General features: G+C 43.6%; 1 protein-coding gene across 9 annotated transcripts in view; it reads left to right on the forward strand.

Annotated features, from left to right (window-relative positions):
* ZEB2 (zinc finger E-box binding homeobox 2) overlaps positions 1-13,420 on the forward strand; it is a 186,564-nt gene that overhangs the window by 168,741 nt on the left and 4,403 nt on the right. For 6 of the 9 annotated variants that reach the window (XM_069616516.1, XM_069616518.1, XM_069616519.1 and 3 more), the window contains 2 exons: positions 7,283-7,472; positions 12,192-12,317. In XM_069616516.1, the coding sequence (XP_069472617.1) occupies positions 7,283-7,472; positions 12,192-12,317 (316 nt within the window). The remainder of the gene's footprint in view (positions 1-7,282; positions 7,473-12,191; positions 12,318-13,420) is intronic. The other 3 variants (XM_069616520.1, XM_069616521.1, XM_069616522.1) reach the window with 1 other exon arrangement.

The following is a 13,420-nucleotide window of genomic DNA, read 5'->3' on the forward strand; positions in this document are numbered from 1 at the left end:
TAGGTGAGGGATGCAGATTGACAGAGAAGAATTCCAAAATACAGGAAATAAAAAATAGTTTTGAAAGCTACAACCACCAAAGGTAGCAACACGTCAGACAAATGCAGCGTTTACTGAAAATAACTAAGCTAACGTAGTTAAAGCAAACACTAATCAGAAATCAATGTTTAAGGAGGGAAAATACTAGGCAATTGGTCAAAACAAAATAAAACTACTTCTGGCCAAGAGCAGTATGAGGAGAATTGTAAGCTTGCTTGAGGTCATACACTCCATAATGCCCTACTCCATGTTTTGAAAGTATACCACCACAATGTGTGAGGTTGAAAGGCAAAAACTAAGCTCCTGGTGTGAGCCCCCTTTCTTGCCCTTTTCCCAAATTTGTTTAAAAAACCTTTTTTTCCATAATGAGTCCTTGAAAGCCTGAGGGAAGAAAATCCCCAATGTGCCAAAGATAGGCCACAGTCCTCTTAAGATGTGGTAACTCATTTCCTGTGCAACCCTTCGGAAGCAGCTGTAATGGTGAGCTTCTCTGGTTGAGCCTGCTGAGGGATTCCAGGGCACTCCCACAGTACATATTACTACAGCTACACATTATGTCCTGTGAGGTAGTCAGCGGAATGATGGTGTTTGTATGTGTTGTAATGGCCACTGTCGGTCTCCGCGAACCAAAAATGGTCCTCTGGAGAAACACATATGGATGCAAGCCACAGGTGGAGAGTAAGTCCAGGATAAAAAGGATCCTGCCTGGTCCCAAGTCAAACCCTTTCTTTAGCATTAAGCCCCGTGCTTACCTTTCATCAAGCAGTTCTCAGTAACTTTCTTTTTTAAACTTACAATATGATACAATGTTTTAAAATGTATTTTCATGCAACAGTTTGCAGCTCTTTTTTATCGAGACGGCTCCGCCCAACTGAAATAAACATTTGCAGGTTTAAATATTGTAATTTTTACAGAATGATAGTTTCGTTTTTCAATGACTCTAAGGAAACGTGCACCTTATGGGCTCATTCCCGAGAATGACTTGACTTAAATGTGAGAATGAATGCGCAGTGAGCATCAACTGTGTTGAAAGTAGAAATGTGAGCAATGAAAGAGGCACTTTTTATCCAAGAAAATGATTGCAACTTCAACATGTCTCATGTGCAGTGGAGTTTCTGCTATCGGCCTCTTGCTCCGCCTGGTTGGGAACTGCCTGCATTACAGACATGGAAGCTTGAATAGGCTGTGACAGAGGGAGATCAGAGAGTAAGGGAAATAGGGTGACCATTAAAGTCATGTCCCTCCTTCCCCATAGCTCCTGGAGGATGGGTGATCAGGACAAGAAGTGTAACTCCCCGGGATAGGTGGGGGGGCTGCCCAGAGGGTTAATATGTATGGATTGCAAAGCATCCAGCCAATCTTTCTCCAAAGATGGCATTGTGTTTCATTGACCCTTTTGGAAGCTACATTTCCATTTAGGAGTTACTCCCCACAAAGCCGGCTGACACTGAGAGCAGGTGTGAGCTTACAAATGCAAATGTCTAAAAGAATGGTCTTCCTCTCAGTGTGTGCTAGCAGTGGGGGGTAAATCACGGCCCTTCACACTGCTCAGGCAACGTTTCTTCTTTACTAAAACAATTGCATGGCGTGGTTTCTGCTCTTGGTTAACCCTGGCATAAGTGTTCGGGACTATAGGCATGCTAACTAGTGCAGCATGCACCACAGGCTTTTGCATTAGTGTCAAAAGAGCCAAGCATAGGCATAGAGAAGCCCATAGGTAAAGGTTACACGTCATTGTCCACTGCAATAAGTACACGAGCGTCCATGGTTACAGGTAGCTCTGCCCACTGCAGAAATACATGGATCTGTGTACAATTATCAAACATGGCCCCTGCACAGATATAGCCATGCCCAGATTGCCTAGTACCATGCATGCACACACACGCGCACTTACACGCACACATAAATGCGCGCACACCCACACACAAAGACACAAACACAAAAAATGTATGTACTTGCATTGTAAACAATAGAGCATGTGGACATAATGAGGTAATTCTTAGACCCATAGATATTCCATTATGCGGGTGAATTGCAAACTTTGGGCCCGATTTACAAAGCCTGTTTCAATGGGGGGGACTCATTGAAACACGTGTTTGTAAATCAGGCCCATTGTCTCTGTAAAGATCATATTTTGCTTGCAGTGGTACATCATTGCTTTACTGCTTTGTCACATGGCCCGGCATCAAGGAATACAATTTGTTTGGACGGCATTGCTTCTGAAAATGTATAGTTTGGTGAAGTCCAAGGACAACACATCCCATGTGAAGTGTTCATTTCCACTGCATAAGCATGGCGGGAATCAGACATATTTCACAATTATTCGCTGGAAAATTATGCCGGGAATAGGACATTCAATTTGCAAACTATACCTTTTCAGTGATCATATCTGCAGCTATCTGCAGCTGGATCTCTTGAAAGGTATTCTAGCATTCTAGCTATACATTTCAGTGATCATATCTGCAGCTGTATCTCTGGGAAGGTATTCTAGCATTCTAGCTATACCTTTTCAGTGATCATATCTGCAGCTGTATCTCTGGGAAGGCATTCCAGCATTCTAGCTATACCTTTTCAGTGATCATATCTGCAGCTGTATCTCTGGGAAGGTATTCCAGCATTCTAGCTATACCTTTTCAGTGATCATATCTGCAGCTGTATCTCTGGGAAGGTATTCTAGCATTCTAGCTATACATTTCAGTGATCATATCTGCAGCTATATCTCTGGGAAGGTATTCTAGCATTCTAGCTATACCTTTTCAGTGATCATATCTGCAGCTGTATCACTGGGAAGGTATTCCAGCATTCTAGCTATACCTTTTCAGTGATCATATCTGCAGCTGTATCTCTGGGGAGGTATTCTAGCATTCTAGCTATATATTTTCTGTGATCATATCTGCAGCTGTATCTCTGGGAAGGTATTCTAGCATTCTAGCTATACATTTTCAGTGATCATATATGCAGCTGTATCTCTGGGAAGGTATTCCAGCATTCTAGCTATATATTTTCTGTGATCATATCTGCAGCTGTATATCTGGGAAGGTATTCTAGCATTCTAGCTATACATTTTCAGTGATCATATCTGCATCTGTATCTCTGGGAAGGTATTCTAGCATTCTAGCTATACATTTTCAGTGATCATATCAGCAGCTCTATCTCTGGGAAGGTATTCCAGCATTCTAGCTATACATTTTCAGTGATCATATCAGCAGCTGTATCTCTGGGAAGGTATTCCAGCATTCTAGGTATACCTTTTCAGTGATCATATCTGCAGCTGTATTTCTGGGAAGGTATTCCAGCATTCTAGCTATACCTTTTCAGTGATAGCTAGCTGCTCGCTGCCGCAACCTATCTGCAGTCGTGTCATAGCAAGTCTGAATCCCGATTCATGGTCTGGTAAAGAGCACTACTAGCCTGACTGATAGTAACAACTCTTACTAGGCTGCATTGCTGCAAGGGCAATGCTAAGGAATTGAACTGTACATATATGTTATTAGTATTAATGATACATGTCAGACCTTATGGTTAAGTGAAGCCTATTTTATGGACCCGGAGAACAGGCTCTGCTAGGGGTGCATCACAACTAGATCATCGCCGCCTTGTAAACCTCTTAACTAGTCAATGTGCTTCAGTTGTTCTAACTTGTCCCATCTCTAAAATATTGTAAAATGCCATTGAAAAACTCTTTGTAAATCGGGACCATTATTTGAGAAATCAGGGTGATGAATTTAGCAGGCTTAGTTTCGCCATGAGGCTTAACAGTGGGATATGCCCCCGAATGGAAAGCACCGGAAGCCCTCACCTGAACTATGAACCAGCATTTCAGTGTTACTCCTGCATTACCCTGCACTCTAGGTAAACTGTATCTTGGGAAGTTTAATTCATAAATGGCACTGCTTCCTAAAAGGCATCTCATTATGGTATCTCTACTGCGGTTCATGTTTTGAGAGATGTTCCATTGAACAGGGAGCATTGCTTAATTGGACGGAATTATAAAGACTTCTTCAAGCAGCCACGGTTTGGAAAGGGACTCTGTTGTGGTTTCACTCACTACTTAGTGGTCGAGTGTCATTCATTTCCAGTGATGACTCCTACACTGGTCAAATGTGTCACACCACAGAGTTCACCACCCATTCCACTTTTTTCCAAGTTTTATGTTATCCCCCCCCCCCCAAGACATCTGGCTTCAGCCAGGCACATGGTCTCATAACTAAGATTTTCTAAAACAGAGCCCATTTTTTGGGCAAAAGTATTTAACTTTGTTGAGAGCTGCTGCCTTTTAGTTTTAGTAAAAAGGTTAAAAAACGGTGCTTTTTCACAAACTCGGATTTTTTTAGAGTCCATATTTGTGGATAAATGCACAATGTTTTTGGGGCAGGCTCTGCCTCCTTGCTTTAGGAAAAGATAAAAAGTGTGCTTTGTGTTTGATAATTCATAAACTTGGCCGTTATGTTTTTTTTTTTTTTTTAAAGCACTCCAGGAAATGTTGCATTTTGCCACTATTATATTCCATGTTAGAAATAAAATATGTATGTTTTTATGCAAACTTCATGTAATATAGCAAAAAAGGTAGATGCAGTATTGTGGCGTGGGCGTGATGGAGAATATCGGAGGGTTTTAAGGCACTTGCACACCAGGGGCCTGATTCTCAAAGGGTTTTTCAATGTGATTGTGCCATTATAAAATGCTTCTGTTAATCAGGCCCAACGTATTTTTAAAACAAATTTAGAGGACAATATCGGCTGCTCTCTGATTCTTTCACGAATATTAAAGGGGACACATCAAATGATTAATGCACATAGGATGACCATATTACTACGATAATGCATAGATGTATTTATTAACAATGATGGAAAATTCAGTCAGAGCACCATACCTGATTATCTAAACGTTCACTGTTGGAGTACACTGTAAAGCACATTTACTTTCATCACGAATTGGAACTTTCAAATGTTTCGGCACAACCAATACTTAGTCAGCGCTCCCTGAATCTCTGAATCCTCCTTTTCCCTTTGTACATTTCTGCCACCACTTGTTATATCGCCTCTTTTCTTTATATTGGAATATCTGTGCCATGATCTTTTGTTAGGTCTAGACCACAACTCACCAAAACCTCCCACACCACCTTGCAGGCGTGATGCATGGCTTCTAGTCAGTTCCACAGATACACACTTTGTGGCATTTCCTCCTCTTTGTTTTTGGCTTCCCGCTGACCACATCTATAGAACCCCAACTCACCACATGAAAAGGTCTCACGGTTTTTGTATTCTTACACATTTCTAGTTCCTGTAGTCGCCCGCTAATGCCCCGACTCTCCAACACCAATGAGATTTAAATACAAACAAATACATGTAAGCACAATGCCATTGCATGCAAGAGGCACAGAAAGAACAGCAGCGCAGTAGAAATAATTAGAGTATTGCTAGGTAGGTACTATCACTAAACTATTGTTTTATTGAAATGTGCAAATTTGCTTTGCAGTAAAGGTTTTGTTATCTGGCACCAATGGGATACCAATGGTGCCAGACAAACACCTTTCTGTAATGTAGGTGTCATAGAGCTGAAAAAATGACCAAAATGATGACCAATCGTCCTAGACATCTGCTCCATGTATCACCACTCAGCCATTTAGAGTATTATCATCGAGCCTTACACCTTGCTATCTGGCACCCTGAATAATGCAATCGCCGGCAATAGCAGGCGCCTGTTACTAGGGCATTCTGGTTAATGTAGTGCCACATATGGTGTGCACTCTAACAGCTAATGGACATGTACGCTTTCATGAAATGTGTCACTCTCATTGAATCAAGGCGAAATAAATATCACGAAATGTAATAATTTACTGTGATCCACATTCATTATTCCTCATTGCTGAGGGCATTTTTAACATAGATAGAACATTGATAAAACGTGTTATTAATATTCCCTATTCCAAATTTCAAAATTAAATATGAAGTTATTGCTTAAGGCATTTGGTTAGCAGACACACGCTTAAACAGATTGCATAATAATACTATTTTGTATCTAGATATTAAATTAAATTAAAAACAGATTTAGTAAGAATCAGAATCAATGGGATTTCAAACATGAAAGAATACATTTCTCCGGCTATTACTTATACAGTACAATGCTTGAATTCCGACTAATGCTTCACTTCATGCTAATTTATTTGCCATGCCTCAGCTAATATGTATTGTTGCCTCCAGAAAATAAAGCTGGCTTATTTATTGCAGACTATAACTTCCTTATATCTATTACAACACATAATTAAAGATGTATATCAACAGTACTCTTATATACCAACACCAATATCTGCTTACGCACGTAGTTGTTGGTGTGAATAATATGAATAATGGTCATTTATCATGGCCTCAGTATGTTCGAAATTGGATGCAATACAATGTACCATAAAGACTTGAATGGTCAAGGGCAAAGCAGATACTAAAGGGCTGGCCTGCAAAAGGAGCCACAACATTGAAAGACATTGAAAGAGAAACTAGGAAAGACACACCACTCCAAAGGTGAGGACAGGCAGGAGTATGCTGAATAATGGAGCAAAACAATAGGAGTGATGAGGAGAGGCATGCATCGGGACCAAGACGAAGGGGCCGGTGATAATACGTGCAAGCTATAGAACACTATTAGACAATATGACAAAAGGACAGAAGTATGTTTGCCACTGTATGTTTGTCCGATGCAGTCATAGCTTTGCCTGTTGTTACCGCTAGAGTGAGCTGTTGCCTTAGGATATACAGTGGGCCAATTGGATTTGCTTTGCCTGTTGTCACCACTAGAGGGAGATGTTGGCTTAAGATGTATAGCGGTACTACTGTGTCAATGAAAATCTGCACTTTGGCCCATGGACACTAGTCAGACAATAACGTCTTGCAAAATGTAAACGTGCAGAAGGCCCACATGTCAAAGAAAGAAAAAACATTACATTTTTGAAGGTCAGAATAAAAAGCAAACTTAGATTGCTTGCCTCTCACTTGTATTAACGTCCCGTGGTTTGATATGTCTATAATGCTGCATGTATTCAATGTGATAAGTTAAAAGAAACATATTGTGTGGTATGGCAAAATCACGAAATAGCTACTTAAAAGAGATGACTTCAAATGGGTTCTATAGTATCATTATCCCCGTTAGTATCTCTTCCTGTTGTGAAGGAAATATGTTGTGGTCTTTTGTTAGGAGTGATGGGGGCAAAGGCACAGTGAGTTACTTAGACTCTTTGCTTTCATCGCAGGGGGACTTTCTTGATGGAACACCAGACTACATGTCAGGGCTGGATGGGCTGGATGACTTGACGGACTCCGACTCCTGTTTGTCCCGGAAGAAGATCAAGAAGACCGAAAGCGGCATGTACGCATGTGACTTGTGTGACAAGACATTCCAGAAAAGCAGTTCCCTTCTGCGGCACAAATATGAACACACAGGTGAGCATTTCTCGTTCATGGTATGTTGTCAAACTGTAAATTCTACAGTCATTTGTGCATTGATATGCTTACATGTAATATGCTTGATCAATGAAGACCACATTAGAATGCTCGAATGAGTGCAAGTTACCTCTCTCTCTCTCTCTCTCTCTCTCTCTCTCTCTCTCTCTCTCCCCCTCTCTCTCTCTCTCTCTCTCTCTCTCTCTCTCTCCCCCTCTCTCCCTCTCTCTGTACTTCTTGACACCTTGGGAATGAGCCATGAAGACCGAACCCCACCCCCAAATGGCTAAATCCCCTGGGATTAAAACGTGTTGTGAATCAGACCCCCTGCATTCTAGAAGCTGACCAGATGTCAAGAAAGGTTTTAGTAGGACAGAGAAAAACCAGCACGACAGTGTTGCCTTTTTTATGCATGTTCTAGGCTTTGACTCTTTGCACTATTGTTAAATCCTAGTGAACTTGAAAAATGTCTTCACACCGGCAATGCACTTGCAACCTTACACTGTAGGGGTGCATCAATGCTGCCTCCACTGCATTCTGTGCTGTGCATGCCATTTTGCTGTGCACTAGTTTGCATATGGAAGGATACCCCCCCTCATAGCATGATCGAGTAATCTAGTCACCCACCTCAACCAAATACCATACAGATGACCACACTCGGAAATTCAATCAGAATTTTGCGGCTGCAGCCCATTAAATACACAAGATCCACGTGTCTAAATGCAATGGGTGCTGGCTCATAAGAGGGGTGGCTGCAACAGACAACTGTATTTAACAACAGTTTTAAATGAAACATCTCAGGCCCATATCCTTACATCTTAAAATCTTAAATGTCCCTTTCACCCTCGGTGCTCTGAGGGAGTGTGCCTGTTGTGTAATGTCCCTTTCACCCTCAGTGCTCTGAGGGAGTGTGCCTGTGGTGTAATGTCCCTTTCACCCTCCGTGCTCTGAGGGAGTGTGCCTGTGGTGTAATGTCCCTTTCACCCTCAGTGTTCTGAGGGAGTGTGCCAGTGGTGTAATGTCCCTTTCAGTGCTCTGAGGGAGTGTGCCTGTTGTGTAATGTCCCTTTCACCCTCAGTGCTCTGAGGGAGTGTGCCTGTGGTGTAATGTCCCTTTCACCCTCAGTGCTCTGAGGGAGTGTGTCTGTGGTGTAATGTCCCTTTCACCCTCAGTGTTCTGAGGGAGTGTGCCAGTGGTGTAATGTCCCTTTCAGTGCTCTGAGGGAGTGTGCCTGTGGTGTAATGTCCCTTTCACCCTCAGTGCTCTGAGGGAGTGTGCCTGTGGTGTAATGTCCCTTTCACCCTCAGTGCTCTGAGGGAGTGTGCCTGTGGTGTAATGTCCCTTTCAGTGCCCTGAGGGAGTGTGCCTGTGGTGTAAAGTCCTTTTCACCCCCAGTTCTTTGAGGGAGTGTGCCTGTGGTGTAATGTCCCTTTCACCCTCAGTGCTCTGAGGGAGTGTGCCTGTGGTGTAATGTCCCTTTCAGTGCTCTGAGGGAGTGTGCCTGTGGTGTGATGTCCCTTTCACCCTCAGTGGTCTGAGGGAGTGTGCCTGTGGTGTAATGTCCCTTTCACCCTCAGTGCTCTGAGGGAGTGTGCCTGTGGTGTAATGTCCCTTTCACCCTCAGTGCTCTGAGGGAGTGTGCCTGTGGTGTAATGTCCCTTTCACCCTCAGTGCTCTGAGGGAGTGTGCCTGTGGTGTAATGTCAATTTCACCCTCAGTGCTCTGAGGGAGTGTGCCTGTGGTGCAATGTCCCTTTCAGTGCTCTGAGGGAGTGTGCCTGTGGTGTAATGTCCCTTTCACCCTCAGTGCTCTGAGGGAGTGTGCCTGTGGTGTAATGTCCCTTTCACCCTCAGTGCTCTGAGGGAGTGTGCCTGTGGTGTAATGTCCCTTTCACCCTCAGTGCTCTGAGGGAGTGTGCCTGTGGTGTAATGTCCCTTTCACCCTCAGTTCTCTGAGGGAGTGTGTCTGTGGTGTAATGTCCCTTTCACCCTCAGTGCTCTGAGGGAGTGTGCCTGTGGTGTAATGTCCCTTTCAGTGCTCTGAGGGAGTGTGCCTGTGGTGTGATGTCCCTTTCACCCTCAGTGGTCTGAGGGAGTGTGCCTGTGGTGTAATGTCCCGTTCACCCTCAGTGCTCTGAGGGAGTGTGCCTGTGGTGTAATGTCCCTTTCAGTGCTCTGAGGGAGTGTGCCTGTGGTGTGATGTCCCTTTCACCCTCAGTGGTCTGAGGGAGTGTGCCTGTGGTGTAATGTCCCTTTCACCCTCAGTGCTCTGAGGGAGTGTGCCTGTGGTGTAATGTCCCTTTCACCCTCAGTGCTCTGAGGGAGTGTGCCTGTGGTGTAATGTCCCTTTCACCCTCAGTGCTCTGAGGGCGTGTGCCTGTGGTGTAATGTCCCTTTCACCCTCAGTGCTCTAAAGCCCCATACATGCAACCCACACACCAATGTGATGGCTCATCCCCTCACTTTCTCTCTCCCGCCTCTCTCTCCTCCCTCTCTGTGCTCGTCTGTCTGTGACGCAATGTGATATACATGAAACATGGCAGTCCCCTCCAAGCACATGCAGCCACACGGTCTAATAAATACCACCATTCTGTAAGACCAGGAGGACAGCATTTTACTGAAATTCGGAATAGGTGAAATTGTATCATCCATGTGTACTCACATTTCAAGTGCCTTCCAGAAAAGCCTGTCCTTCAACTTGAATCTAAAAAATGCAAGCTTTCTCTAAACCTCCCAGTGTCTCTCGCAGAACACCCTTATCATTTAAAGGGGGTCTAATCATTTGAATACCAATTATCCATCATTTCCTGTGGCTGATTTTAGCAGGAAGTTGCACTGTGCCCTTCTCACTAAAGGGGAAGCAGGTGATCTCAGGAACCAGAAGGAAATATGTTGCGTGCCATGGCTCTGCCCCTAAACACGGCTTAGACGCTGGCACCTTAACTTTCCCATGTGGCAGCTGGTTACCATAGAGGTTGGGCTCTACCTCCCAAACCTTAGGGCTGCCGGTCAAAACTTCTTTTCCATTTCTTGTCCCTGTGTAAGTGTGCCCCTGTTACGAGGCAGCTACACCTATACTGTCTTGCGTCTCTGCCTCTGCTGATGCACTCCCTGGGCTGTACACTACTCTCTGCCTTGTCCATATTGCCCTCCTCCTCAGTAGCAAGATATGACACCTACATGAACTGTAGATCTGGAGGTTGCCTTCCCCAACTGAAACCCCCACCTCAGTCCTCTCCAAGCACATTGTCATTGTTCATGCTGCTGCCCTACAGTGCGGTGCCAACACATTGCAAAATCCATCCTCAGGTGCCAGTGGCCAGCAGAGGGTAGAAATCTGAAGAGATCGAGGCGAGAACCCAGACCCCCTGACTCATTCACGTCCCCTAAGTTTCTGGATGTGCATGTGCGGTCTTGTCCTATCTGCTTATGGAAGTGTGCGGAATGCACTCGCATACACACAAATGCACTTGCTCAAGGCACCTACAGTTCATCAGGTCCACAAACCTCCAGCCATATAAGTGTTAGGAGTGCATTTAAGGGGAAAACTTAAAGGACCAATCCCCAAAACGTCTCGCACACGCAACCTTGACTCACTTGACCTCTCTACATGGAATCATCTAAGTAGCAATATGCATCTGGGGTGCAGGGCGGTCACACTGTTATTTCCTAGCATGCAGCAGAAAGTTCATACGCACAAATGCATTCTGTAAAAATTGTGCCAATTCCCCAACTCTTGTGAGGCCTTGGCTAATGTTAGCACATTACCATGCTAGAATATGCGCTCCCCCCACCAGAGACAGGAACGCGTACGAGTTATGTTAGAAGCAGGCATTTCTGGAGGAATCCCCTGAACTGGTGGTGGTTCTCAGTCTGAAGAGCGAGGGCGGGGAGTGATGGGGAATAGGGGAGAATTGTAAGGCACTTGCAGTGGCCCCATTCACAGAGCGTGTTTCAATGGAAATGCACCATCCTAAAATGGTTCTGTGAATCAGGCCCGTATTTCAACAACAAATTCAGAGGAAAGAATCTGGGGCACTCAGGTTCCTTCAGGAATATTAAAGGGGAAAAATCACATGATTGATAACTGACACAAGAATGGACATCTGTGCCAAGGTCAGGGGTGAAAGAAGAGACAACTGTTTAGATGGTAATTAAAGCATAAGAGTGGAAAAGGTGACCGGCTGCAAATGGACAAAGAGGTGGGGGCCCGGCTATTTCATGGAAGGAGTACTGGGTAATGGGCAAGGTAAATGGAAGTATATTTAAAATTTAAATAGGCCTAGGCCTTAAGTATCCTTAGAGAGTTGATCTGGTTCTTAAGTACTTTTTGGGGAAGCAGGCTTCTCTCCTCTTTCACCTCTTCTCATGTAACCCGACGCAGGCTACCTCACTTAGTAATCCCGGAGGCATTGGGAGCCGTCTGTCACTTTTCTAATGTTGCCTGTGGACATTTGTTGGAAGAAAAAAAATCTGTAAAGAAACGTGATCTGTGCCTCGTGTTATCATTTGTCTACCGTAGAAATACTTCACGTTTGAGTCTTATATAACACCGATAGCTTCTAAACCTTAATTTTGTGACTGTTGATGTTTCCCTGATTTAGTAAAAAAGTTATGACGGAATGTTTTATTTTGAATTATGAATGTGTGAAATACATGTGTGTTGACTTAGTTTCCTGTTTGTTTCTCTTATGGGAATTTCTTCCGATCCCACATCCAGATACGAGAACCCAAAATAACACGATGAATAACATACATATAGGAATAGTAGAGAAGACTCAAAGCAACCTTTTGGACCAGATTGTTTGGTTCTATGACTCCCACAGTCCAAAGAAGACCTTGTCAGGTCTGAAATGTTGCCTTTCATTTTTTTTTCCTATTCCAATGTGTATCTGATTCACTGCTCTCTTTTATGTTTCTTCTTTCATGCTGACACAACAGTAATATTTTCACATTGATTTTGTAAAGCGCATTTTGTTCCTGAGCCTTGTAACAAACCATTTGTTTTTTTGCCAAGCGAGCAGTCGAGTATCCAAGTTTAGGTGCCTCACTGACACAGAGCTTTTATCCAAATCAAGAATGCTAACGATTTCTAAAATAATATTTGCCTTACTCTACCAAGATACGCGTTTGTGAAATAATTGCAGCTATTGCTTCAGTGCGAACGTCATGATGGAGAACGTGGCAGCAAGAGCCTTGCAATCAGTCTGGGGAAACACGTTACATATCGTTTGCGTTTTAAACTGACCTAAAGGCCAAGTTATCCTTGCTCAAAATTGTGTGATCCTGGGAAAATCACTGTATCTTCCCACGTTGAAGTTCTCCTTCATACCAACATGGCATACTCCAAGGGGAGTGCTTGCTCTGATACAAAACACAATTTAAAAGGCTGGATATGTTTTAGTGCTTCCTTATATAATTTTTAATACGTGAAATCTTCTACAATGATGGTCTAATAGCAATATGTCATTAATAGCAAAGGAGGGTCCCACCAAGTTCACACCAATGACATGACAGGGCAGTTGACTGGGTGAAAATAGCACGAAAAAACGCATGCCAATAAAGGCAAATGGAAAAATGTGCCCCTTCTGAATGAAGAAAAGTGCTGTAATCTTGGCATATTCTATTACTGGGAAAGGGTTGGATGGCGGGAGGCACACAGATTGAAGTCAAAAGAAGAAGCTCATGTCCACGCCAGCTTAAATCCTTCTTCGACTTCCATCACCATGTTTACTGGTTGGGTGGCACATATAGAGTCACTGGCCAGTCCTAGCCTAAGGCCCATTAACAACTGGCTCATAATAAGACCCCCAACATAATTATTGTGGCAAGTTTCGCAAAAGTGCAATACAGAAACAATATAATTTGCCTTACTCAGGTCGCAGAAAGGCAGTCCTTGATTCTGGCTTTATAACACAAGTTAAAAAGTACAGCATATGTATTTCTCAT

The sequence above is a fragment of the Ambystoma mexicanum genome, chromosome 9 (genome assembly GCF_040938575.1).
Source record: "Ambystoma mexicanum isolate Mex_15411 chromosome 9, UKY_AmexF1_1, whole genome shotgun sequence".
Taxonomy (NCBI): domain Eukaryota; kingdom Metazoa; phylum Chordata; class Amphibia; order Caudata; family Ambystomatidae; genus Ambystoma; species Ambystoma mexicanum.